Source organism: Elgaria multicarinata, chromosome 3 (assembly GCF_023053635.1).
Source record: "Elgaria multicarinata webbii isolate HBS135686 ecotype San Diego chromosome 3, rElgMul1.1.pri, whole genome shotgun sequence".
NCBI lineage: Eukaryota > Metazoa > Chordata > Lepidosauria > Squamata > Anguidae > Elgaria > Elgaria multicarinata.
This window is the reverse complement of record NC_086173.1, coordinates 18,571,400-18,598,301: the sequence shown is the minus strand read 5'-3', so window position 1 is coordinate 18,598,301 and position 26,902 is coordinate 18,571,400. Positions and strand designations below refer to the sequence as shown.

Here is a 26,902-nt window from a genome sequence, read left to right as displayed (position 1 = left end):
GAACAAAACAAAACCCTAGAGAAAATAAAGTGCTTTTTTTTAAAAAAAAAAAAAAAAACTTGGGCCAAAGCATCTGAACTCAACATGAAAGGCCAATCTTTGAGAAGGAGCACATTGTGCAGGACTTCCGCTATGCAGAAACTGCCACGCTATGAAGGAAATAAAGTCACATCAGGATTCAGCATTAAAAACGCTTTTGGCAAACCTGCCCAGAAGAGAAGACTTCAGAGGTTCCAGAAGAGTCAGAAACCCATACTGGTCATTTAGCAACCAACATTCTAGGAGGACACTAGAACTAAAGTGGGTGGATAGATAAGAGGGAGAAATGCACGAGAAGTACTGAGTAGGATAGGGGAAAAGGGCAGAACCTGGCTGCTCCATGGGAGATCTTCCTAGGAAAATCATTAGCACTTGGAAGGGCGGGAGGCACAGGAGATAGATGGGATGTCTGTGCTAAGGAGGACGTTGCACAAAGACATTGTTAAAAACAGAGTACATTGGACACAGAGGATGTATTGAGTGCAACAATCCAACTTTGCTGCTCCAGGCCACCTTCACTGAAGAGCTGAGACCAAGATGGATGACGCAGTGGACACCCTTCCACACCGACACTTGCACCATAAAGGCAGCAGGGAACCAGTCCCCGCATGTCAAAAGAGGAAGGGTGTCACGATGTGGCAGGCGACTCAGCTGCTGCCTCATCCCCTTCCTCAGAGTCCCAGACTTCAGACTGCAGGTAGTTGGCAAAGAGGGCCTTGGCGCGGTGAAGGATCTTATTCAGGTTGTGCCGGCGGACCAAGCGATCGAAATGCATGGCCAGCTCATTGTAGTCCATGTTGTTCTTGATGATGTGGTCCCGATGCTCCAGGAGGATGGCGAGGCACAGGAAGAGCACGAAAGGGTTGCCTTTGCCAAACTCCTGCGGGGGTGGGAGACTGACTGCAGCAGGAGGAGTAGGAGCAGCAGGCCCATGGTTGGGAGAAGAAGGGCTATTCACCGCCGAGTCCCCCTTTTCCTCCTCAGACTGGCTTTCCTCATTGCCATTGGTTGAGGAGGAGACCGAGTCTCGAGAGAACGGTGTCAACACCTGGAGGGATGGAGCAGAGAAGGATTTGGCCACATTAGCCATCTGGATCAACGGATCCTGCTCACTGCTGCAGTCCTCGTCCTCCTCCACTGAGCGCTGGGATTTCGGTGATGGGTCATCCTCTGAACTGTCCTCATTATGAGTACTGTAATACTTGAACTCCCCAAAGCTAGACTGTTTCACTAGCATCTTCACGTCAGAAACTGCCCCTGGGCAAGGCTGATCCCCAGCGGCCTCAAAACTGCAAGCTGGGCGTAACATGTGTCTCCTTCGGATAGGCTGGCTGCTGTCCCCGGGCCTGGCCAGCGGGCCCACCAGCTCCACTTCTTTCTCAGGAGGGTCAGGAGGGAAAGAGCTCCAGGTGACCTCCAGCATGCGCAAGGCATCCTCAAAGGCAAATTCGCGCTTGAGCTCCAGCAGCAGCCAACGATAGCAGAAGAAGAGGTCATCGGCGCCGCGGGAAAGGAGGTAGGAGTAGAACTCTGGGTCTGAGTGGCGGAGGAGAAGCTTGAGGTGGGAGAACTTAACGGACATGACTTCCCCGTCCACCTGGAAATTGCCCTCCAGGCGTTTCATGATGCCGCAGAAGCAGATGAAGGCATGCGCCTCATTGTCCATTACGGCCAGAATGGGGGAGGCGATGTCGCTCATGCCCTGACAATAGGAGAGCTGTGGGTGCGTCACGGCATAGGTGGTCAGCAGGTCATGCAGGGCTGTCAGATGGGGATTATCATCCGAGCCAGCATAGTAGGGATGAGTGCGATCGGTTCGCAGAACGTCCTTCAGGACGTTGCTGCGGATGAAATCCAGGTCCTCGGGGCTGGCCCGGGCTTCCCATTCCCCCTTCAGCTGCTCATACTCGCGTGTCTTCTGCTTCATGTAATCCATCCGCTCCTGACCAGTTAATCCATCAGGATAGACATTTAACAAGTACCTCCAAACCACCTGCAGGAGACAAGAATAAAGCCCCTTTCCATACCAACAGTTACAAGCTGAAGGATCAGCTACAGGAATAAACCCTGCCTCTCAGCGGCCCTGCTGCAGGGGTGTGGAACCTCCAACCCATGAGCCAGATCTGGCCCTCTGGGGGTTCACCAGATGGCCACACCCCCTTCCCCTGGCCCTCGGCCTCCATCTCCTTTCCACCAACCGCTGAGCATTTGGGAGCTTCCCAGTTCTGTGCAGTTTAGGCCCCATTTTAAATGGTGGAAATGCCTCTCCTACGGCTTAGTTACTGGCAGGAAGAGTTTTGAGTTAAAATCTTCTGGCATTTTGGGCCCTATCCTCCACTGTTAGGCTTCTCCAAAATTGAATTCAGCACTCAGGCTGAAAGTGGTTCAACACTCCAGCCCTACTGCCTGGTATGATTCCACCATCCTTTAGGAAGGCCAAGAGACAACAGCTTTAGAGTGGGAGCAAAGGAAAAGGAGCCTTGCTCTCGCCCACTAAATGCCACGCCCATCTCTTGATCGCTGACTCCCAGAATGCCCACTCTCACCTTGCGCAGCGAGGGCTCAACTCCACCATGGAAGATCCGGAGACGTAGTTCTGCAGGCTTTGTCAGCTGCCCTTCATGGTTCAGGTAGGTGTGGAATTCTGAGTCACTCAGCGGAGGCTTGAAAGGTTTGACATCCTCGCCATAGGACCAGCTGAGTGCCTGTTGGACCTTGGACAGTGTCCTGCCCACCTAGCAAGAAAAAAAAAGGAAAGATGAGATCAGCAAGCAACCTGTACACAGTAACTTACAGCAGGAAGGTAAGAGATCAAACAACCCTCCTCAGACTGTTCCACATTTTATCTGAGTGGTTACATCATGGCTTCAGGGTCGCTGACCTTGTTCAGACGACACGCTAAGCCACAGTGGTAAAGCATTTTGAGCTGAACATTATGGCTTACTGTGTCATGTGAACTGTGACTGAGCGTGTCATGTGAACCATTCCTAACCATGATGGTCACATAACTACAGTTTAAACACACTCACTAACCATTTGCTGCCAAAGAGTTCTTGGCCTAACCATGGCTTAGAGTGTTGTCTGAGTGTCTAACTATTGATAACAATAGCTTATGAGGAGGAGTTAGTCTTTCTAAATCTACAAGGATGATCTGGAGAGAAATGGGATATTTTATGGTTCAGTGGTAGAGGTAGGCTGGAAGGCAATCTATCCCTTTCCATCTTAGGAGCTAAGTATTTAATTGGAGGTTTGGTTAAGGAATGCCACATCCTGAAAGTCTTAGCTAGCAAAACTAATGCATCACCTTAAGGCCTACCTGGGAGATGATGGACTGGGTGAAGGGCAGGGCTGCTGCTGCCAGGGACCTCTTCTCCACCAGCAGCAAGTCAGTACTGATTACATCCTTAGGGCTGATGATGTCCCAGTCTTCTAGCAAGGGACCTAAGAGAATATGCAAGATGAACCAACTCCTCAAGCCCAGGATGTACCATTCCCTCACCCCCACATCCATGATTTCACAAGGCCAAATCCCACTTGAGCAGTACTACAAAAAGGACATAAACAACAAAATCAAGGCTGCACACATACCAATTAACCTCATTTCAAAAAGAAAAGAAAAGTTGGACGCTAAGTGAAGATGAGTTCCACAATCTACATAAATCGTGCAAATTATACATTTACATGCATTTGCTTATTTTGCGTAATTCTGCTTCTGCTGAGGAGGGACTAAGATAGCCAGAGGAATGACCACTGGAAATCATCACTAATGTTTTCAAGCTTATATTCACAGTCTAAAGACCTAGAAACATGTCTTTACTGAGTTACACAAGGCTGAATTCTACACTCAGTACCAAAGCTTTGCATCTGTATGTTACAACTTCAGAATCCACAAATCTGCATGCCATAAGCAGAGGGAAGACATGACCAAACTGTGCAGTACAGTAAGTCTCTTTAGCATGCAGCTCTAGAGTGAGCCAAGTAATCTACAACAACCAGAAATGGAAGAAATGTATTGGGGGGGGGGGCACAGTCAACTGCTCTTCTTCAGGCCTTTGATTTTTTCTCTCTCCAAAGCTCCAGTAAAACTATGCTTCATGTTGTATCTAAGTCAACACTGAGTGACTCATACCTTCCCTTTTTTACAGCAACAACTAGCCAACTTCTCCACAAGAGAATGAAATACTGGTAGAGCAGATAGGGTAACTGAATTGCCTGAACACCAAGGGGAACAAGGGGTGTGCAGCAGGAACAAGGACTCCTAGCTCTCTTGTTCAAGGTAGAGGAACATAGCTTACTCACTGTCCTCTGAAGGCTTGATGTCTACCTTGAGCTGCAAGTAAGGCTTGGAGGCTCCAGCAAAGGCCATGCCTAGATCCCAGTCTGACATCAATGGCAAGTATGTTTCTTGGCCCTGCTTATCTCGGCCCAGGTAGCTGATGGCAAAATTCTTCTTCCTGAGGTGGGCAGAAAGACATTTATATGATTTCCTTCACTTAAATAGGACACCTTTTTGGCTGCATGGAGCCTACATGGATTTTCTTTTGCTGCAGGAAAATAATGAAAGTTATCTTGTCCTCATCTCCCTTTTGTTCACATCCCAGGAGTTGTCACTCCCCTTCTGGATATGACAAAAGAAGCCTCAGTTTTCAGCTCCACCTTCACTCACCTGCCTCAGGAGTGGTTTCCAATTTAGTGGAAAAGTAGTACTGCAGCTAAAAATGGGACTGTCCATTCCCATCCTCCTCTCATACACACCCCGCTCTCTTCCCAGGACTTACCCATTGAGGTCAAAGGCCCTAATAAGGATGTGCTGCAACACGTCCAGCGAGGTGATCTGTGGATCCACAGCAAAAGTACGGAATTCGGGCTGCAAGAAGCCTTCACATTTCTGCAAAGATTACAAGAAGTGAGTAGGACCAAAGAACCAACCCTAGCCAGGTAGTGCCCATAACCTGGAGACTGCAGTGACCCAGCATTTGGGGACAACAGACACAAAAAACTATTCCAACTCTCATACCTTCATTTTTCTCTTGGCAAAACACAATAGTGGAGATCCAAACCACTTTCCGCCCAACTCTGCTTTTCTACCATGGTGGATAATGAGACTCAGGGGTTCAGCATATATACAAGCCTGATATTTTACAGACCAACAAAAAAAATCTGGCCCATAGAAGTGTTTTCCCTGTGGTTAAACACTTAGGATGAGGGAATAACTAATAATTCTGCTGTCACGGTATTAATACACAAAAGGGATTATGACCATAAATTGATGCAATTCCATTAACATCAATGGAGTTGCACCATGCTAAGAGGCTGATAGTAATAGACACACACACTTTCTGAAGAAGAGGGATAACTATTGGTATGGACATAAGAAGCAAGCTGCAATGACTAAAATCTAAGACTGATCAATAGAATATTCAGTTCTCTGCATTTCTCATGACCATGAATATATGTGGCCTCAAATATATGAAACTATCTTAGCTACTGTCCCCCTCATATGCAGCTTCTAGAGTAGCAATAACTCTTCAAACACATGATGGTATCTAAAGGATGCAGGATTGCTTTTGGCTACTTTGATTTGGAATATCAAATGCCCAGCATTGGGCAAAAGGCGGGATACAAATCATCATTATCATCATCATCATCATCATCTCTTTTCACATAAGAGCAGGCAGCAGGTCTTAATGCAGTCTAGAATATGGCCCAGATTATTACATTTATTACAAGCTTATAGCCACATCAGAGATACTGACCCGGTTTGCATATAGCAGTAACCCAGTGTTTTTTAAACCCCTGCATTGCCATGAACGAGCAAATGTGCCTGTTCACATGGCTTGATTGCTCCTGCTTGGCTCCTCTTGCCATTGTGAGGAGCTAAACAACCCAGGGACGCTCCATCCTGGGTTGTTTTAAGAGGTCTGAATTCAGAATTCTGTCTTGTCTTTCCCGCAACAAGCCAGAATTGGAACCAAAGAATAAATCCTGGGTTCTAACTCTCACTTCTCAGGGCAGAGAAAGACAGAGTTCCGAGTTCAGACTTCACACTAAACAACCCAGGGACAGAGAATCTCTGGGTTGATTAGCTGCTTCTGTGGCAGCAGTAGCCAAGCAAGAACAATCAACCCACATGAACTAGTACACTGGCTTGTTCACATTAAGAACATAAGAAAAGCCATGCTGGATCAGTTGAAGGGGCTATCTAATCCAGCATTCTGTTCACACAGTGGCCATCCAGCTGCTGACCAGGAATCCACAAGCAGGACATGGGTGCAACAGCACCCTCCCCACCCATGTTCCCCAGCAACTGGTGTACATAGGTTTTCTGACTCTGCTACTGGAGGTAGCACATAGCTATCAGGACTAGATAGCCTTCTTCTCAAGGAATTTATCTAATCCCCTTTTAAAGCCATCCAAATAGGTGGCCATCACTACATCTTGTGGTAGTGAATTCCATAGCTTAAGCTGTGTGAAGAAGTACTTCTTGTTATCTGTCCTGAATCTTCCAACAATCAACTTCATGGGATGACCTGGGTTCTAGTATTTTGAGAGAGGGAAAGAAATATCTCCCTATCCACATTCTCTACACCATGTATAATTTTGTACACGTCTATCATGTCGCCCCACAGCCTCCTTTTTCCCCAAGCGACACAATCCCAGCTGTTTTAACCTTCCCTCATAGGGGAGATGCTCCAGCCCCTTGATCACTTCAGTTACCCATTTCTGCACTTTTTTCTTTCTATATCTTTTTAAAGTATGGTGACCAGAACTGTACACAGTATTCCAAGTGTGGTAGCATCATAGATTTGTAGAAAGGCTGTATGATATTGGCAGTTTTATTTTCAATTCCTTTTCTAATTATGTGTAACATGGAGTTTGCTGTTTTTATAGCAGTTGCACACTGGGCTGACATTTTTATTGAGCTGTCCACCACAACCCCAAGATCTCTTTTTTGATTGGTCACCACTAGCTTAAATCCCATCAGGTTATACTTGAAGTTAGGCTCTTTTGCCTCAACGTGCATTACTTTACCCTTGCTTACATTGAACTGTGTTTGCCATTTGGATGCCCATTCTCCCAATTTTGAGAGAGATTTTTGGAGCTCCTCACAATTCCTTTTTGTTTTAAACTTTCCAGGCAAAGTACAAAGTGTTGGTCATTACCTTTAAAGCCCTAAATGGTTTGGGTCCAGGTTACCTGTGGGATTGCCTTCTCCCATACAGTCCGCCCCACACACTCAGATCCTCTGGGGTGAACTTACTTCAGTCAGCTAAAACTAGGCTAACATCAGTTTCCCAGAGGACCTTTTCTTCTGTCACCCCCAGATTGTGGAACGGCCTGCCGGAGGAGATTCGTCAAATTAACTCTCTGTGATTTTAAGGCAGCTTTAAAGACTAGCCTTTTCCGGCAGGCCCATCCAGATCAATGTAAAATCAAGAATTTTTAAGATGTATTGATTCCTGTTCTAATGTTGTTCCCCGCCTCAATCCAAAGGGAGAGGTGGGTAAGAAATAAATAAATATATTATTATTAAGCTAACTAAATAATAAACAGTAATCCAGGGTTGCTGTTTTTTTAAAAAAACTGAGTTACTGTTGCATGTGAACCTGGACATAAATCAGAACAGTGGTTCCCAACTGAAAAATCAGCAGCATAGCCCTATGCGTTTTTCCTTGGAAATTCCACCAAATCAATTCACATATTTCCAAGGAAGGAAGGAATGCTGCTAGCTGCTGTCCTAAGCATGCTTTCTTGGGAAACGTGCCATTTACCTCAGACGGAGTTCCTCCCACATATGTTTCAGTCAGACTGCCAGAGTAATCCCTTTGACTAGTATTTACTTATTTATTTTAATTTGTACCCTGCTTTTCTACCAAAAAAGGGTAGTCAAGGTGGCATTAAACACTAGCTGGGATTCCTGATTTTTTATTTTATTTTATTTATTTAAGCATTTTTATGCCGCCATTCAGCCAAAAACGGCTCTCACGGCGGCTCACAAAAGTATTTCTTGACAGTCCCTGCCCACAGGCTTACAATCTAAAAGACATGACACAAAAGGAAAGGGGATTGGGAGGGGGAAAAGGAAAGCAAATTCAGGCGCTACAATCTTAGTTGCAAAGTTCAGCAATTACAGTTGGCAGCGGGAGGGGGCTCTCAGCTGGAGCTGGACCCAGGCACGATGGAGAGGTGCCTGGCTGCTGCTTCCTCCCTCACTGGTGGCCTCTGCAGTGACAGTTGGTAGCAGGAGGGAGGGGGCTCTCAGCTGGAGCTGGACCCAGGCACGATGGAGAGGTGCCTGGCTGCTGCTTCCTCCCTCACTGGTGGCCTCTGCAGTGACAGCTGGTAGCAGGAGGGAGGGGGCTCTCAGCTGGAGCGGGACCCAGGCACGATGGAGAGGTGTCTGGCTGCTGCTTCCTCCCTCACATAAAATAATTTTTATTTTTATTTTTAAAAAGCTGTGAACAGAAATATTGGCCCAAAATACAATCTACAGAGGTATTATTGTCTGTCAAAACAAGAGATGTTGGAAGCTTGGCAAGAGAGGCAGGTATGGTTGATCATGGGTAGAAGAAAGGAACCAGGCTTCCGAGACAACCTCAATGCATGGTGCTTGCTCAGTCTTCCTGAATTATATTCAGTGCATCTAAACAGGTTCTTTCCTGTAGGGAGCAGACTAGATAGTCCCCATTTCCACTGAAGTCAACACTCTCAAGAACGGAGAAAAAAGGTACTGTATTCAGATCTCCTTCTTGAAAAACGGAAACAGACAAGCCAACTGAGTTTCATGTAGAAGAACAAGAATGAGTTCAGAACTGACTCTCAAGGGCTAGGTAACTTGTGGCCCTCCAGATGCTCTGATCTACAATTCTCATCAGTTCTAGCCAGGATATACAATGGTGAGGAATGATGGGAGTTGTAGGGCAAAATATTTAGAGGACCACAAGTTGTTCACTCCTGCACTATACGAAGATTCTCACTGGGTTGGAACTGAAGTCTTCTTTAAAAAATAAATACTTCCTGAAACAAAGGCGCCTTGATAAACCAAAACTTGCAAGACCCCGTTTTCTACCTAACTATGAAAATCAACCAAAACTATCTGGTGTGGGAGAGGGACAATGTTCCTACAGATTATCTTTAGTCTATCAGCTTCTGTCACCAGTGGCTCGGCAAAGCACTCTGTTCCATCTACAATCCATTGATCTGTGCAACACTCCCTCAAGGCACATTGCCCAGCTGTGCCATTAATTACTATGTATGTTCCCAGGGTAATAAATTATACTCTCCTGTAGGACAGCACTGCTCTTAAGTCAAGAACTAGGGTGCTTAAAGCTTTGTTAAAACCACCTTTCCAGAATAATTCACTGGAGGAATTGAGATTTTTATCAACTGAACAAGTACACATCGAAGTACGAATGACTGGATTCTCATTTATTATTGTGTCATCAAGAGGGGTTTTGGATTTTTATCTTGAAATCTGTAGCTCCTAATGAATTTAATGGAAAATATGGCTTTAGCTCCTAATGAATTTAATGGAAAATATGTCTTATCTGCATTTGTGTTAACAGACAGCACAAGTTATACAGAATTCCACCCCCCCCCCCCATACATGAATAGTGTTAAAAGAATATGTACTGTACTAGGTAGGCTGAAAGGGAGTATACGACTGACATAAATCAGAGCAAGTAGGGCATCATTTCATCCTTGGGAATTGTGAAGATGTTCTAGAAACTCTTTGGCTAAATGGAATTTGTAAAAACTGTTTTCCGCACTTGTGGTAAGCTTCTTGAGTGAGTAAATAATTTCTTTGTGAATTACTGAAATGTGGAATCAGATCTTTTTTGAAAAGCTTGTTTTAAAAGGATTTGCTTTTGCCACTAGAAGTGTAGAGAGGCAAAGCCCAGCAACAACTAATTTAATTTTTTTCTCCCAAGGACTTAAAAATAACAATTTGCTGAAACATGTTTTAATGGGAATTCTGTTGTTATGAACATACATATTCATTCATTCATTATCATTATTACACTCCATACTGGAGGTGCCATGGAGTTGTGCAATATCCCCCAAGCACTACCCTCTGGAAATGACCATCCAGGTAGGAGTGGAATGAGTGCAAAGCAGTGCCCCCATCTCCTAATTAACAGTATCAACAGGGACACACTCCCTCATCCGTCTCCAAAAACAGATCATCATACAGAGCAACCAAGGCAGTCTCAACACCAAAATCAGGCCTGAACCCAACTGAAATGGATTCAGAAAATCAGTCTCATACAAGACTCAACAATATTACACATTGTTGACAATATAGTTGTGAACTATATTATTAGAATCCATCAGTACAGCACAGGAAGAACTGATGGCCCCTGCTAGTAATAAGACTTCTACTAGTATGAGAAAACAAAACCAAGTGATTTACAATAATAAGATTTACTTTTTAGTCCCTCATCAAACGCAGGCTATCTTATCATGATCACCAAATATGGATGAAAGCAATTCAAGTGCCAACATGGTCCAACCAATGGAAAGTTGACTTCAAATCTAGGAAGTGAGAGTTTGCATTCCCACTCAAGGCTGGGGGCAAATTAATCTCACTGTACGCACCTCAGTTCCCTACCTGTAACTAATAGCAGCTGCAATGAATTTATTAATTTGTATCCACATCCTTGCAGTAAGGAAGTTATCACAATATTTTAGCCTCATAAGTATAGTTTGAGCTACTGCTCTGCTTTCAGAGGTTGGTGTACTACAAAGATCAGAATAAACGTAGGAACATATAAACCTACGAAGCTGAGTGCTGGAAAATAAATGCAGAAAAGAAGGATTTTCCTATTGCCCATTTGAAATCTCAAACCAGTTTTGCTTCTAAGGTATACTTAGCACAAATCATAATTTGTATGATGTCTGAACTGAATCACTGACCTGAACTGAATCACTGACCAGTAAGTTTTATGGCCTGAATAGAAATTTGAACTGTGTGCATGGACAATGTTCTAACCACAGCATTACACTTGCTATCTTGGAAGGTTGCTTTGAAAATGTAATGCAAATCAAAAACATTGCCTGCCTGCCACCTGTTCATTTCACTAACTTACCACCTGGCCATTTCACAGCTAGCAATTCTGTATAATTTTTGCTTTGATAAGTTGAGGACTGAGCAACCTTATCTCTTGGAGCACATCCCACTGCTTTCCTTCCTCCCACTTTTCCAGGAGCCCTATCTGACCAAATTAGACTGCAAACCAGCTTGAAGGAGGCTCAACTCATGCTAACATTTCACAACACACAAGTTACTGTCAAAGATGAAGATGCCAAAAAACAGTCATCTAAGCACAACGTACCTCAGATTACAATGACATGATGAACCCTGAGCATCTGGTGAGAGTGAGACACAACCATTCCACCATTGATTGATGCCACTAGGCTGATACCGAGCTGTGCAGACTGGTCTGCCACTTGTGTCTATTCATCCTGACACAGATAACGCCCTATCTGAGTCTTCATCACACTGCACTAACCCAATTCAAGCCAACCACTTGAACTGCACTAACCCTAACAACGTTTGCTGAGGTTTTTTTTTTTAAACTGACCCCAGAATAGTTGTTTTAAATGATATTGCTTATTATATGCTTTTAAATTTTTGTATATTTGTTTTTAATGCTCACTGTTTTTAACTTTTGTAAACCGCCCAGAGAGCTTCGGCTACGGGGCGGTATATAAATGTAATAAATAAATAAATAAAGCCACTGTCGTATCCACTTCACCCAGCCCTTGGTACAACCAGTGCCAGATACAGCCATAACCCAGCCTCTTTACGGTCCCTATGACATCACCTGTTCACTTCCATCCTAGGGGCTCCTTCAACCCTTCCCACCTCTGAATTGCAATTTCACCGGACACGCACCCACCCGCCCTTGAACTTGGGCCCCGTCCTCCCCCGAACCTTCACACCTCTGACCTTTGACCCCTTCACCTCAGGATCGCTCACCTTGACCCGCACACGAACCACTTCGTGTTCCTCCTCTTCTTGCGCCCCTGGTCCAGCCCCGGCCGCGCCCCCTCCCGGTGATGATGGTGGTGGTGGTGCTGCTGCTGCTCCTCCTGCTCCTCCCGGCGTCGTCGCCGCCGCCATCCCGATCCCGCCCCCTCCACCTTTGCTGTGGGTCGGAGGCGCCTCGCGCCAGGGCCGTTACAGCCCCCGCCCCCTCCACGTCACCCGCCCCGGGGTAGGAGGGGGCGCCGTCACCGCTTCAGCCCACTGCGCCTCGCACGGAAGGGAGGCGCCGCTTCCATCCTATGACCCCGCCCGCTACTTCCGCCTTCTTCTTCTTCTCCGCCGCGTCGCCTCCGGTACTGACGTCATCACCCCACCCTTAAACGTGTAGATGGGAAAGCGTTAGTTAGGGGGCGAAAAAACCCCACCTCCGCACCACATCTGGGATTGAGCGGAAGTAGTCCTCGCAGGGAACAAAAGGCAAAAAGATGACGAAAGGGCCGGCCAATCAGGAAAAGGTTGTAATTTGTTGTTGGGTTTTTAAGAAAATCAACATCCGGGTCAAGCGGAAGTCAGTGATAGACTATGAATACTTTTGTCCATAGTGAACAGAATTAATATATTTATTTATTGCATTATTATACCACCCAATAGCCGAAGCTCTCAGATACTCAAGTCGGTGAAACAATCACTCGTCCTCTGTGTCAGAATTACAGACAAAAATTCCAAATTATATATTATTTGAAGCAGCAGCAGCCGGATCCTGCCGGAGCCCTATTAGATTAGGTGGGGACGAGGATCCAAGCCTTAGAGATAGAAAAAGCAAGAAATACAGAGCCTTTACTTCCGGTCTCGATTTGAACGCTGAGCCGTGCGAGGCGACAGCATAGTACTCCTAGGGGAAACTGCTTTAGAGCCGGACGCCCCTGCGCCTCTTCCCATTTCGTTTTAGAGCAGCCTTCCTCAACCTGGGGCGCTCCAGATATGTTGGACTGCATCTCCCAGAATGCCCCAGCCAGGAGTTGTAGTCCAACACATCTGGAGCGCCCCAGGTTGAGGAAGGCTGTAGAGTTATTGTCTCGCACGTTCAAGTGGGAACCGGAAATGTTTCAAAGGTGCATTGGATCTTGGTCCCCTTCATCCAAGCCAATAGGGAGGGGGCTGGCCGTGCCACTGATGTCACAATAGCCTGTTTAGCAAGGCGCGCTTGAGGCCGCTGGCTTAGGAGCGCCACGTGGCGGAAGGCGACTGTCTGATATCACAGAGCAAAGGGAGATATGCGGTCAGGGCAAGGAAGGGTACCAAGTGCACAAATGTGCAGACTAATGCAACTTTTCAAAGGCATCCCCCCACCCCCACCCTCAAACAACAGAGAAATGAGGCAGAGTTTTATACCAAGGGCAGATGCCCGAAGTAGTTGGGTGTATGTGGTGTGAACCGCCCAGAGAGCTTCGGCTATTGGGCGGTATAAAAATGTAATGTAATAAATAAATAATAAACTCTAATACATTCAGAAGGGTAGCCGTGTTAGCCTGTTGCAGCAAAAATCAGTAGCTTGTGGCACCTAACACTGCAATCCTTTCTTTACCCACTTACCTGGGAGTAAACCCCACTGAACGCAATATGATTTACTTCTGTGTTAGTTGTTAAAGTACCACAAGACTTGTTTTTAATATATTCAGATAACTGCCACTCTGCCTAAACTATTTCAAATGCACTAGTGTGAACAATCCATAGCAGACAACATCCACATGCAGTCACCCATCCTGCTGCAGGCCAAAGCCTTTCCAGATGAGGCAATGTGACATGACTTGCTGCTACACAGCTATAATGGGTCAGAACATTAATCCAACTAGCCCAGTATTGTCAACACAGACCAGCAGCAGCTCTCCAAGGCTTCAGGCAGGTGTTTTTCCAGTCCTACCTGGAGAGGACAGGGATTGAACCTGGGACCTTCTGCACGCAAAGCAGGGGCTCTACCACTGAGACATGGCTTGAGAAAAACTTAAATAGTTATGACAAAAATAGACCCCTCCCACCGATGAAAGCGCTATGTTGGGCTGGGAGATTATTTCCACACTGTCAAGAACTTTGAATTTTTTCAGTCATTACTATTTTCAATTATATAACTTTAAAAGCAGTTACTATAGCAAATTGCCCCATTTGCACACCAATTCTACATACAGAGCACTTCTCATATAAACATTAGATGTATGGCTGAGCCTCGGACTGGTGGTGGTAGCAAGAATTTAAATAACAGAAGCAGAACAGGAGCCTGGCTATAGTTTTCAAAGGATTGCACATTCTAAGGCAGGGGTGGGCAACTTGTGGCCCATCAGATGTTTTGGCCTACAACTCCCATCATCCATCACTGGCTAGGGTGACCATATGACCGGTTTTTCCTGGATTTGTCCGGGTTTTTGATGGAAAATCCTGGGGGGGGGAGGGGAAATCCGGATTTTTTTTTCAAAGAGCAGCTCTAATGGGAATTAACAAAAATGCTTATAACTCCATCATTTTTTAAGATAAAGACATGAAACTTGGCACAATGGTAGCTCTTAGGAAGGGCTTTATTCATAACAAATTTGAAACAGATACGTTCATCCATTGATTTTTTAGGATTTTTTTTAAAATTGAGGTTTTAAAATTATTTTTAAAATCGTCATTTTTAAAGATAAAGAGATGAAAGTTTGCACCATGAAAGGATTTAGGTAGAGCTTTAGCCACACCAAATTTGAAACAGATCCATTCATCCATTGATGTCTTAGGAATTTTTAAAAATTGAAGTTTTAAAATTATAATTTTTAAAATCGTCATTTTTAAAGATAAAGAGCTGAAAGTTGGCACCATGATAGCTTTTAGGTAGAGCTTTAGCCATACCAAATTTGAAACAGATCTGGGGCCAGTAGCAAACCCTGTTAACAACAGCAGCTTGAAATGAGTGAAGATACAGTCTGAAAAGATATTTGAGGGAAGGGGAGAATGTAACACACAGAATATAGCAAAAGCTTCAAAGTACAGCAAAACCTACAAAAGTAGGAGTGAAGTTAATTTCAGATACATTGAATCTCTCACTTGTTCTTTATTTCAGTGATTTTAACATTAAGATGTTATGTAGAACAGATTTGTCTTAAACATGTGCTGTAAAATCAGACATGTGACCAAGGCTATGTTTGGGGGGGCACGCCCCCTTGGTACTGGACACGCCCCCTTGGGGGCAACCATGTTGTCCTCCTTTTTGGTTTCCAAAATATGGTCACCCTATCACTGGCTATGCTAGCTATGGCTAATGGGAGTTGGCCAAAACATCTGGAGGGCCATAAGTTGCCCACTCCTGATTTAACTTAACACATTTCAGGGGAAATGCACCATACTATAGAATCTGGGGTGAAGATTTCCATCAAATAAAGGCTGTTCCTTGGCTTCTAAGATGTTTCCCTGCCCAACATGCACACATCAAAGTTTCGACAGATAAATGTGCAGAGGATATCATTTATTTAAAAATTGCCACATTTCAATTTACAAACAAGTGAGCTCAGCAGCATACGGAAGGTATTCAAATCATTTGTTCAGAACTGTGTGGATCCTGATTATGGGGATGAGCTGGAGCACTCTTTATAAAAACATCTATCCAAAAGGCAAGAAGCAGATCCCAGCTTCAAAGGTATTCAGAGGGACAATTCTGGTTTTTTTCTTCATGGTAGCTTTTGTGCTGCAGGCACAGATGGATGTCTATGAATCCCAAAAGAGCTTGAAAAAATGAGTTGGAAATTGCAAGGAGTAAAACAACCAAGTCAAAGCCTTTCCATACTATATGTCCCCAGTACACTGTTACCATCCGATCCCCAGCAGTTCCTTGGGAGCAGGGGTGCCTCTCTTTTGGTCCATCTCAATGCATTTCCATTAGTGAGTAGTGTCTACTCAGTTCAGCCTTTGCCTCAGTCACTGGCCACTTGCCTTAAGTAAAAGGCCACTAGGTGACCAGCTGATTCTCCACTGGCATAGGGATAAAGCTAGGTGCTTAACCACTATGATGCTGCCCTGCGTTCTGTCTCCTAGCTTAAGATCATATTGATCTAAGACTAGAAGAGAGACAGAACACACACACCCCTTGCAGCCTCCATAGTGCAGTTCTGTGTTCAAACAAAGCAATGCTATGAATATTAGACAATGCAGCCCCTTTTGTAGCCTAAGAGGTCATAGCCCCAGGTCTAGAAGGGAGACGGCCTCATATGCAGTTCTCCATAGCACTGCTCGATTTAATACATTGTGAAGGCTGTGTTACAGATAGCCTGGCCCTATGCACATTTACTCAGAAGTAAAACCTACTGGATTCAAAGATGCTTGTGCTCAGGTAAGTGCAGATAGAATTGCAACCTTAACCTCTGAGCTATGAACTCTTAAGAGTGGAGAATTGCCACCATAGGTTATGCTGTTTCACCACAATTTGTTCTATTTAAAATCAGAAGAGGAGGGGGGGAACCTAGTGGAACTGGAGGGATTACAGTTGAGAAAGACCTACATAAAGGAGCAAGAAGTAGCTAACCAGGTCCTGAATGGCTACAATCCATTCTGATTCACTGGGTGGGGATCAGTGCTTCTTGAACTTGCCGGCATCCATTATCCTCTGGGAAGCACTAAGATGCTTCCACGCATCTAAGATGAGGACAAAGGGAAAGACAATCCACAAAGCATTCATGAAGACAAAATAAAACCAGAAGTAGATTGGGTGCCACATCTCACTGTGGCTGAAACCATCACGGTACTCAGTGTAGAAGTAGAGAATATCTCCATACAGCTCGCCTACAGAGAAGGGTGGTGAGACAAGAACACCAATTAGTTGGACAAAAATAATTCACTCGAGCAGCCTTTCCCAACCTGGTGCCCTCCGGATGTTTTGGACCACAGTTCCCAGCATTCCTGACCATTGGCTATGCTGGCTGATGGGGGTTAACGTTCAAAACTTCTGGAGGGGTCCTGGCTGGGGAATGCTGCACTAGAAGCACTGGGAACAAGCCAAGAAGGAAATGCAATTAAGTGTATAAATGGGGATAACTTGGAGTAATTTATTCAAATTATTTATATGCCACTCTTCACTATCAAATCACAGGGTGGTTTCATGTTGCAATTGCCCTGACTCATTCGGCAATTTTACGAAGCATACAGATGTGGTCTCCTATTTGCAACCCATCTTTGTTTTCCCACTACTTCTTCCATTATTTTTCTTGCCACGAAAAACAATAAAAGAATAGAATAGCTGCAGAACGCCTTTTGATTGGCAGGATTAGGAGCAAAAGGTCTAGTAAACAAAAGAAATTCGAGTTGGAAGTCTATGAAACTTCCTAGATCAACATTGATTCATGCTCAGGGGAGGTTTCCCTTGCAGGAAAAGGAGTGAAGGTACACATAGAGCCACATTAAAAGGGATAGAATCAAAGCCTGTGCTGGGAGAGGCGTGTGGGTCACCTTAAGGTGGCACCTCAAGCAGATTGTTCATGTTAAAGATAAACAGTGCTATTCTAGGGTTATAGTCAATGTCAGTCCTACTTGGAGTAGACTCACTGAAATAAATGGGACTTACCTTAGACTAACATTAGATACAACCCCTGTACACGGCTACTAAGCCCCACTGACTTGCTTGCAGGTAAGTGTGTGTAGGATTGCAGCCTAAATTTATTTTTATGTTGTTTTAACAATCCTTTCATCAGCTTTTACTGCCCCATAACATTAATGGGAAGTGATCTCTTGTGTGAATGGATACCACTGATATGGATATTATGGGATACCACTGAATGGATATTATGGGAAACAGGGTGCACAGATGACCTGCACTTCCTGTCTCTCATACTTGTTTGTGAAGTCCAGTGCACAATTTGGACAATTTAAACTGTACAGAAAAGGAAGCACACAGCACTTGTGCTTCCTGTCCCTCTCTCTTATTCCGCAGTTCCCAAACCTGCTATGAAAGAGAGACAAGCAAGCAGACCCTTTGAGAGGGAGATATGGGGAGGAAGATGTTAGAGAAGTATATTTGGGGAAAAGAAAATGAGTGGTGGTGGGAACAGAGGAGAAAGGAAAGGGGCAGAAATGGGTTATTGGAAGACAAGGAGAAGTCATTGGGCCCATTCAGAAGACACCTTAAACCATGGCTTTAACCATGGTGGTTAATCCAGAAAGCCAGGCCATATTCAAAGGACACCTTAAACCATGAGTTGAACCACGGTGAATAAGGCTTTTTACTTTATTCACCATAGCTAAAGCCATGGTTTAAGGTGTCTTCTGAACACAGCCTGACTTTCTGGCTTAGTCGCCATGGTTTAAAGTGCCTTCTGAATGGGCCCAAAGAGTGTGGGTTATGGCTGCCAAAAATAAATGCAGCATATTGCAGCATCTTCAGATATTCTGCTGATGCAGGCCACATACTTAAAAGCATGATGTATTGAGCGGCAACTGATCCGCACACGTCTGTGTGTGCAGGTCACATGGGTTGTCCAGACAATCAGAGGGGGAAACAACGTAGTGCCAGCCACACAACCAGCATTACCCCAAGTACACACACTTCAAGTTGTGTCGTCTGAACCCGGCATGCAGCACAAGCATATCGCATTTCCACCCACCCTACTGCAAGCCATGGGTTATAGGATGGCTGAAAATGTACTACAGCTGTACTGCATTACAGGTTTGTACAACCCATGACGCAGCACATGTAATTAGGGTAATCCCGATCACCCAATCGACACACACGGGGTGGGGTGGGGGAGAAGAACAACTGATGCTGTGTTGTTTCTTCCACTGATTGTCCGAACCCAGACAATATGTCTTTGACACAGAATATGGCATAGTTATATCCCTGCATTTGCCTTGTATACCTACCCAGCGACACTACCAGCTGCAGCACGAACCGGTGGGGCTGGTGTGACAGAAATGCTACCACAGTCCAGAGACTTAGGGGCCCCAAAACACAGGCTGTAACGGTCTCCATGCAAACTGTGAAATTGTCTGCTCTGCAGAAACAAAAGTGAGATGGAAATCACTTGGGAGTCCAAAAGCATCATTTATGTTTTCTGCATTTAATTTCCTTCTGTGCTCACTGTTTACAGGGTCTTTTTCCTCCTATACACCTGCCAACTTAGGATAATATTTCAGGGCCTTTGATGAAGCAGACACCACCTCATGAAAGCTATAATGCTGGCACAGCAAGTTCTTGGATACCAGAGATAGTTGTTCTTTCCATACTCCAGGTTTCTCGTTTATCCCCCTTGTGTGGAAAGGAGCCAGGAAAGAAACCAGTGGTTCTAGCCAGCACTTGGTTGTGGATAAGTCCTTTGCTCATTAGCCAAGTCTGACCAGCTCTTATTTGCTTTTTTATGTCTTCTGAACAGAGCACACAGCTATTTTTAGTAACATTGAGGACTAGAAACCTCAAAACATGAATGTAAAGTTTCTTAAGATTCTGTTGAGGAATAGCACTCTGCATGGGGGGTGGGGGGAATTGGGCACAAAGACTGTACTTTATCCACTCCTGGAAATGGTAAAACAAGAGATAAGTAAACTGCAGGTATTATGAAAATCTCAGCTGCATTTACATTCTTCTGGTTGTTTTTCCAGGCCAGTCTGTTCAAAAAATTTCAGTGCTAGATCTTTGCAGGACTATATCTTTTTCCATCAGTACAACACAGACTAAAAGCAATCCCTTACCCACCACCTCAAAGCTGACACTCACGTGACATATCTGCTGTCACCTTTGGCATATTCCTTCCCTATAATATAGCGAGAAGAGAGAAAACAAGTTGGCACATTGGTTAGACTAAACAGGGAGGTAAAGCATGCCACATGAATTTTGGAGCTGGGGTGGGGAGGGGCTTGTCCATTTCCCTACATTTGTTTTTAACATGCAACCAATATTTATTTATTTATTGCATTTCTATACTGCCTAATAGCTCTCAGGGCGGTTCACAAAAATGCTACTTTTAACAGAAATAGTAGTTCTAAGAAAGACAGACATCAGCCTATTGAGAAACCCAAGTAAAGAGGGTAGATCATACTCTGAACTCAGAAAACCCTAGTTCAACACCAAAGAAAGCCAACAAGTTACAAAGCTGCAGAAGTAATTAATTTAATTAATTTGCATTTTGTTCAATTTGCTCGTCCCCTTCTAGAGTGTATATATTTTGATTCATACAAGCAAAATGGTCTTGTGGGGCTGCTGCTGATATGGTATAATGATTTTACACATGGAAAGAACAATCCTATGCCCGTGTCCCCCCACCTTGTGGCAGAGAGGTACAATTAGTCCAATGTACAGCATGCAGCTGCTGAGTTCCACGCACAATCTTCTGTCCTCTTCCAGCAATCTCAGTAGAATATTGAGCAACTTCCCTGCCTTCTGCCCCACCAGCCTCAGTGGGCACCAGCCACCACTGCTGGCTCTCCCAACGGTAAGTGCCCCATTTCAGGAGGTGTATCTAACCAACTCTGGGAAAGAACAGTGGAGGATGGTGGCTCCGAACTTGGAGGGGCTGTAACTCCATTCTCAGTTTTAGTCAGAACCAACAAGAACTCTGAAGGAGCTATCCACGGCACCGGACTTATTTTGGGAATAGGATTCAGGGCCTTGGATAGCGCCTTTAGACTTCTGGCTAGTTCTGACTGAACCCCAGAATGGATTCACAGCCCCACCCAAAGCAGAGCCTCTAGCCTCCACTGAAAAACAATCAGCAGTAGCTGGGGGTGGGGGCAGTTCTCAGTCTCTCCCATTTTTTAACCAGCTACATCACCCTGTCCCAGCACTCCAGATAAACCCAGAGGTCCTGCATACACACACCGCCCCCAACACATCTACCTCCTTACAGAGCTGTGAGAGGAAAGATTGGTCCCCTGGGATTTCCATGTGGTACAGGCTAAACCAGCCTTCGATGACACTATGGATAATGCCACAGATGACAAACCAGCAGATTGCCAAGGAGCGCCCAGTTCCCAGAGGGGCAACCGTCCTGCTCCACCACCGGGCTGCGAGCCACGTCAGTATCAAGAGGGCCCCGAAGGTGGAGAAGAAGAAAGTCAGAATCTGCCACATGGGCCGGTCGTTGGGGATGTAATGCTGGAGCTCCAGGTTCCGAGGCCAGTATGGGTGGGGGACAGCTTCTAGCCCCATGGCGGTCGAGGAGGAGAAAACCAAGATGCTGAGGGATTATTCTCCTGCAAGGAAACGAACCACATTGATAGTGAGGACAGTCTGCATTCCCCGCAAAGCACAAGTGTAATGAATGTAAGTGTAGGAGCGACAGTCGTCAGAACACAGGATAAAGCCATTTCGATTTTGGAAAAGCTCTTGTGGGCCACATTTCAGTGGGGAGCGGGGCAGAAAGCAAGGGGGATGGGGCCCAAAATAGAACATATATTAGGTACTGTAGCTTAAGGGCACAGTCCTATGCATGTAGGACTTTTTTCCTGTTTAAACAACTCCCAGGATGCCCCAGCCAGCTAAACTGTAGGAAAAGCAGTTCAACCTTACAGAAGTGGGGGAGGCGTAACAGCCAGGACGCCTCAAAACAATTGGGAGGAAACAAAAATGGAGCCAAGGTCTGGGGAATCCAGGAGGGCCAGACTGGGACACCAGGTCTGACGCTCCCCATCTCACCCTGGAATAAAGTGGTGGTGGGGAACACACACACACACACACACCCCAAAACTAGAACCATAATCCACATCAGAAGATCAGCCGAGAGAGATAGAGAGGGGGGGGAGAGATACCTATGTGAATTAAGCAATTTGTTAACAACTTGCCAGCCACTGGCTTTAAATAAATTCACACGTGCAGGCATTTTGCTTACTCAAGAATAGCTTCCCCTTTAAAATCTTTTGTTGCTACCTTCTCCATTGCATGAGTTGAACAATTAGATCACTTAGAGGCAGGAATGGGGAACGTATGACCCTCCAGATGTTGTTGGACTGCAAGTCCCTTCAGCCCTAGCCAGTACAGCCAATGGTGAGGGATGATGGGAGTTGTCCACTAATATCTGGAGGGCCACACATTCCCCTCTGTAATTTAGAGGAAGCAGGAAATGGCCTCCCAGCAAATACTTCTCCATGCTGCCATCCTAAGGTGCAGCATGCCAATCATAAAAGGATTCTTCCACTGGGCACGGAGGACTACATAGTCAACTGTACTGCACCTTCAAATGGCAGCATAGAGAAGCTTCTTCTGCACACCTGAAGGAATGGTCAGATTGGCCCTTAGTCTGCAACCCAGGGATGGGGAACAAATGGCCATTCAGAAGTTGTTGGATTGCAACTCCCATCACCTCCCACCATTGCCTAGGGCTAATGGACATTGCAACCCAAGATCATCCAGAGGGCTAAATGTATCCCACCATATTGCATCCCCCTTGCTTCAAACTCCCAGACTGTGTCGCTCATCATTATTCTTTGTTTGTTCACACAAGTACTAGTCCCAACCTGAGAGAAGGAACTGGTTCAGGCTGTGAAATCACAGGGCCTTCTTCCCCCTCCCTAAGAATGAGCCCTGCCCATCGTCCTGCATCCCATAGTGGCCAGATGCCTCCAAGAAGCCCACAATCAGCAGGTGAAGGCAACAGGGCCATCGCCCATCCTCTGCACCCCAATATTGAGTAGCAGGATAGCCTTCTTGAATCTGCTGCCAATCAATTTCTAAGAAGATAAGCAAGGGAGTGTAGTGAGGGAGAAGAGAGGATGTTTGTTTTTTACATTTTTATTGGCTCATGTGGCAGATGCTTCCCCCCCCCTTTTTTTTTTACATTTAATCCATTTTTATTGGCACAATTTTACAAACCTCAACCATGCCCCCACCCCCACAACAGCAACGTATAGTGCAATCCTATAGATGTCTAGTCAGAAGCAAGCTGCGTTCAAGGGATCTTACTCCCAGGTAAATATATTTATAATGGGAGCCTCTATCACTTTCCTCCCCCTAACACAAAGCTCTTCTTGCATTAGCCTGCCTTCCTACGGAATGTGCCTCCAACCTAGGGTTGCCATATGTCCCAGAAAACCGGGAATGTCATGGTTTCCAAGCATTTCCAAAATGCCCCGGCTGGTCAGTCAAGAATATTTCTCGTCCAGCTGGCAGGAGAAATTCCAACCTCCAAAATGGTGCCTTGAGCCTGCTCAGTGGAGTGGCAGCAGCAAAGAAAAAGACACATCAATCTGGCACCTTTTCCAGAGCACCGTCACTCCTCCACAGGCTCAGCTCAGTCACTCACCTTGACCCACCTTACTGCACTTGCAGAGATGTAGAAGACACAACCACGAGGAAAGGCACACGTGGCTGCCTGAGTGCCATGCAATGCAATAGAGTTTGGTGAGCTTGGCTGGTTGTGGTCACAGCTTTAGGGTAAGTGCTGGGCAGAGCTGCTGGGTTATTTTGGGGGGAAGAAAGAGAGTTTTGTGGGGGTGAGTGGGAGGTGAAGGAGAGGAAAGGAGAGAGCGGAGAAATAAACGAACCCCCCCCCCCCAAAAAAAACATTGTCCCGGTTTTGTGGATTCAGAATATGGCAACCCTACTCCAGCCCCTTGATTACTTTGGCTGCTGTTGCCTGAACCTTGCCCCACTTCACAATACTTTTTTGCGACCAGAACCATACAAACGCAACCGCATTCGGGAGTGCCGGCACTGGATTTCGAACTCGACAGCAAGCCGGACCAATGGATTGCATCGGGGTCTGGTCTAAGAAGGCGTGACATTGCATTTAACGCTAAGTGTCTCTCTCAGCACCCATCACAGTGCGAGGCACTCGGCCAACGTAATAACAAAGAAGTGTGCCGCTAAGCACGTACAAAGTGCATTTCCCACCTGCATCACAATTCGATATTAGGGAGGAAACACCGTCGCAACGCATCACATTCACTCCATTAAGACTTTATTATTATTATTATTATTATTATTATTATTTATTTATATAGCACCATCAATGTACATGGTGCTGTACAGAGTAAAACAGTAAAATAGCAAGGCCCTGCCGCATAGGCTTACAATCTAATAAAATCATAGTAAAACAATAAGGAGGGGAAGAGAATGCCAACAGGCACAGGGTAGGGTAAGCAGGCACAGGGTAGGGTAAAACTAACAGTATAAAGTCCGCACAACATCAAGTTTTAAAAGCTTTAGGAAAAAGAAAAGTTTTTAGTTGAGCTTTAAAAGCTGCGATTGAACTTGTAGTTCTCAAATGTTCTGGAAGAGCGTTCCAGAGCGTTCCAGGCGTAAGGGGCAGCAGAAGAAAATGGACGAAGCCGAGCAAGGGAAGTAGAGGCCCTTGGGCAGGCGAGGAACATGGCATCAGAGGAGCGTAGAGCACGAGCGGGGCAATAGTATGAGATGAGAGAGGAGAGATAGGAAGGAGCTAGACCGTGAAAAGCTTTGAAGGTTAACAGGAGAAGTTTATATTGGATTCTGAAGTGAATTGAAAGCCAATGAAGAGATTTCAGAAGCGGAGTAACATGGTCAGAGCGGCGAGCCAAGAAGATGATCTTTGCAGCAGAGTGGTGAACAGAAACCAACGGACTGATGTGAGAAGAAGGAAGGCCAGAGAGAAGAAGGTTGCAGAAGTCCATCTTCAAGCCTAACCTGTTGAAAATGGTGGCCTGCCTCCCCCACCCCCCGCAATTTTCTCTGCCCCTATTTTTTTTTACAAACGAATAATTAAAGAACAATTTACGATGTTGTCTTTAAAAGGCCTGCAAGGCAGATGAACTACCCTCCCCCTCTACTTTTCCGGCATCCCTTAGGCTGGCTACGGATCTGCTTCAAGCCTTACCTGCTAATGCTGCTTTCAAAATCTGGTACAGAAGGTTCCGTCCCAGCCAAATCCTGCTGTGTCTGAAATCTCACCCGCTGCCCAAAGTGCCTGTTTTGTAAGATGATGGGCAGTCATCTCAGCCAATCAGCGCACACCAAGACAGGGCGGGGCGCACATCATGTCACTTGCTTCCAGCTCTTCTCCAACGAGAACGTGAACTCTGACGTCACGGAGTATCCCACCCAAATGATTGGCCGAGGAGCAGCTGAGGCGATGTGGCTTCATAGCTGCATGCGGGGTTTTTTTGGGTTTTTTATAGGCGCAGACTTGTACAATAGCAGAATCGTGCGCTGCCCAGCAGCTTCTGCGTTTGACATTTCTTTTGACACTTTGCTCGAGGCAAATGCACGTTTAAACGCCATTGGATTTGGGCTGTGAGTGGGGTGATGTAAGCCGATTGACAATGACTGCAGTTCCTATGTGGTTTGTATGGGGTTGTGACCAGCTTCTGCCAGAAAGTGACAGAGGAGTCACAAAATCAGAATTTGTGTTTCTTTACCCCCTTCTCTGATCGATTTTTCCCATTCAAAACATTTCAGAGTGGTTATGTATCAAGAGAGGCTATCTTCTAACAATTAGCAGCTAATAAAAGACAATTCCTGAAGATCCTTGGGCGTAAAATTTCCTGTGAAGTATAGCTTCAAGACAAAAACACAGTGCTAGACCTATTCACAGACACCAGAAGAGCCAAATCCATATAGTAAGGGATAATTTGCAAAGGCATTTGCTCATTTATATAGATTTTTAAAAATATTCATTTTAACTTTGTTTAGATGATTACATTTAAAAGTATTTCAGTGGTTCCGTGTAAGGCTCTGTCCCCGTTCAGAAGACACCTTAAACCATGGCTTTAACCACAGTGAATAAGGCTTGATTAAAGCCATGATTTAAGGTGTCTTCTAAACACAACCCAGCTTTCTGGCTTAACCACCGTGGTTAAAGCTGTGGGTTTAAAGTATCTTCTGAATGGGGCCTCTCTCTCCTTTCGTTGGCTCCAAAATTCTGAGTGCTTACAGATGGATGTTTCTTAGTGCTACCAATGAGAAGGCATTGTGTTGCTACTTTAAGAAATTTTTGTAAGTAAGAAAAAAACCAAACAGCAGTGATGGGAAAATTACAAGTGGAAGACATCCCTGTCGTTCTGTAAAAGAGCCGAGGTGATGCAGAGATTAAAGCCTTATCTGGAAGTACCTTCTTTCTCTCCCATCCAAAGGAAACGCTCTTCCTGCAAGCTCGTCAATTCCTGTTTTCTCCAATGCCACCGACCAGAGCCTGATGCAAAGGACATACACACTTAAAATTAAGCAATTCTCAACCCAGGAATTTTGTTTTGAGTGCCAGACTGAAGGGAGTTCACATCACTTCCACTCAAAAATCCATTGTTGATTACCCCAAGTGTTTGGCAATATCATATTGCCCTGATTTCAGTAGTATCATAGGCGTGTGTGTACTTAACGTCTCGTGGCTGCTATTGTTAAACAATAGGAAATCAGATACCCGTGCCCCATCTATTGCAAATAACTCAGTGATCTACTAATAGATTCAGATCTACCTTCTCTACTCATCCGACTTGTTTTTTACTCCAGTGCTCCTAACCCAATCAGCGTCGTGGTGTCTAAACTATCGATTTTATAGCAATTACGGCGCAATCCTACGTATGTTAGACGGGGGGGGGGGGGAGGGGGAAGTCCTACAACTCCCAGCAGCTCTTTACCTACCCAACGCTCTTTAGGGCATGCTGGGAATTGTAGGACTTTTTTTCCTGCCTAACCATGCAGAGGATTGTACCCTTAACTGCGAAATCTTCTCCGACTTGCTCTTGGGAATTGTAGTTTAGCAAGGATGCTGCAAGGCAGTTTTGTATCATGTCCCGCCATTGAGAGCAGGTTTTAAACAAACAAAAAAATTGTGCTGTTGCTTCCTTGGCCGCCGTGGCTTTGATTGGCAGAACGGGGTTCCTTTTTCATTGCTTTTCGGGTTTCCAATTTGCAACGAAATATGCGTGGTGGGGGGGAGGAAAAGGACGCCGACGCGAATC

General features: G+C 45.3%; 2 protein-coding genes across 2 annotated transcripts in view; both read right to left on the bottom strand.

The window, feature by feature from the left end:
• EBP (EBP cholestenol delta-isomerase) overlaps window positions 1–24,909 on the bottom strand; it is a 47,680-nt gene extending 22,771 nt beyond the window's left edge. Inside the window, exons 1-5 of the mRNA XM_063119498.1 lie at window positions 24,823–24,909; window positions 20,879–21,226; window positions 19,752–19,788; window positions 18,902–19,032; window positions 15,556–16,831 (exon numbers count right to left, since the gene is read on the bottom strand). Of these exons, the coding sequence (XP_062975568.1) occupies window positions 16,620–16,831; window positions 18,902–19,032; window positions 19,752–19,788; window positions 20,879–21,182 (684 nt within the window). The 5' untranslated portion in view covers window positions 21,183–21,226; window positions 24,823–24,909 and the 3' untranslated portion in view covers window positions 15,556–16,619. The remainder of the gene's footprint in view (window positions 1–15,555; window positions 16,832–18,901; window positions 19,033–19,751; window positions 19,789–20,878; window positions 21,227–24,822) is intronic.
• Window positions 17–12,265, bottom strand: TBC1D25 (TBC1 domain family member 25). Its single transcript, XM_063119471.1, has 6 exons — window positions 12,023–12,265; window positions 4,818–4,927; window positions 4,339–4,493; window positions 3,356–3,480; window positions 2,586–2,774; window positions 17–2,032 (listed from the first exon to the last, which is right to left on the bottom strand). Exons 1-6 carry the CDS (start codon window positions 12,164–12,166, stop codon window positions 668–670), a joined length of 2,088 nt encoding a protein of 695 aa, XP_062975541.1. The 5' UTR covers window positions 12,167–12,265; the 3' UTR covers window positions 17–667.
• Window positions 24,910–26,902: the final 1,993 nt, after the last annotated feature.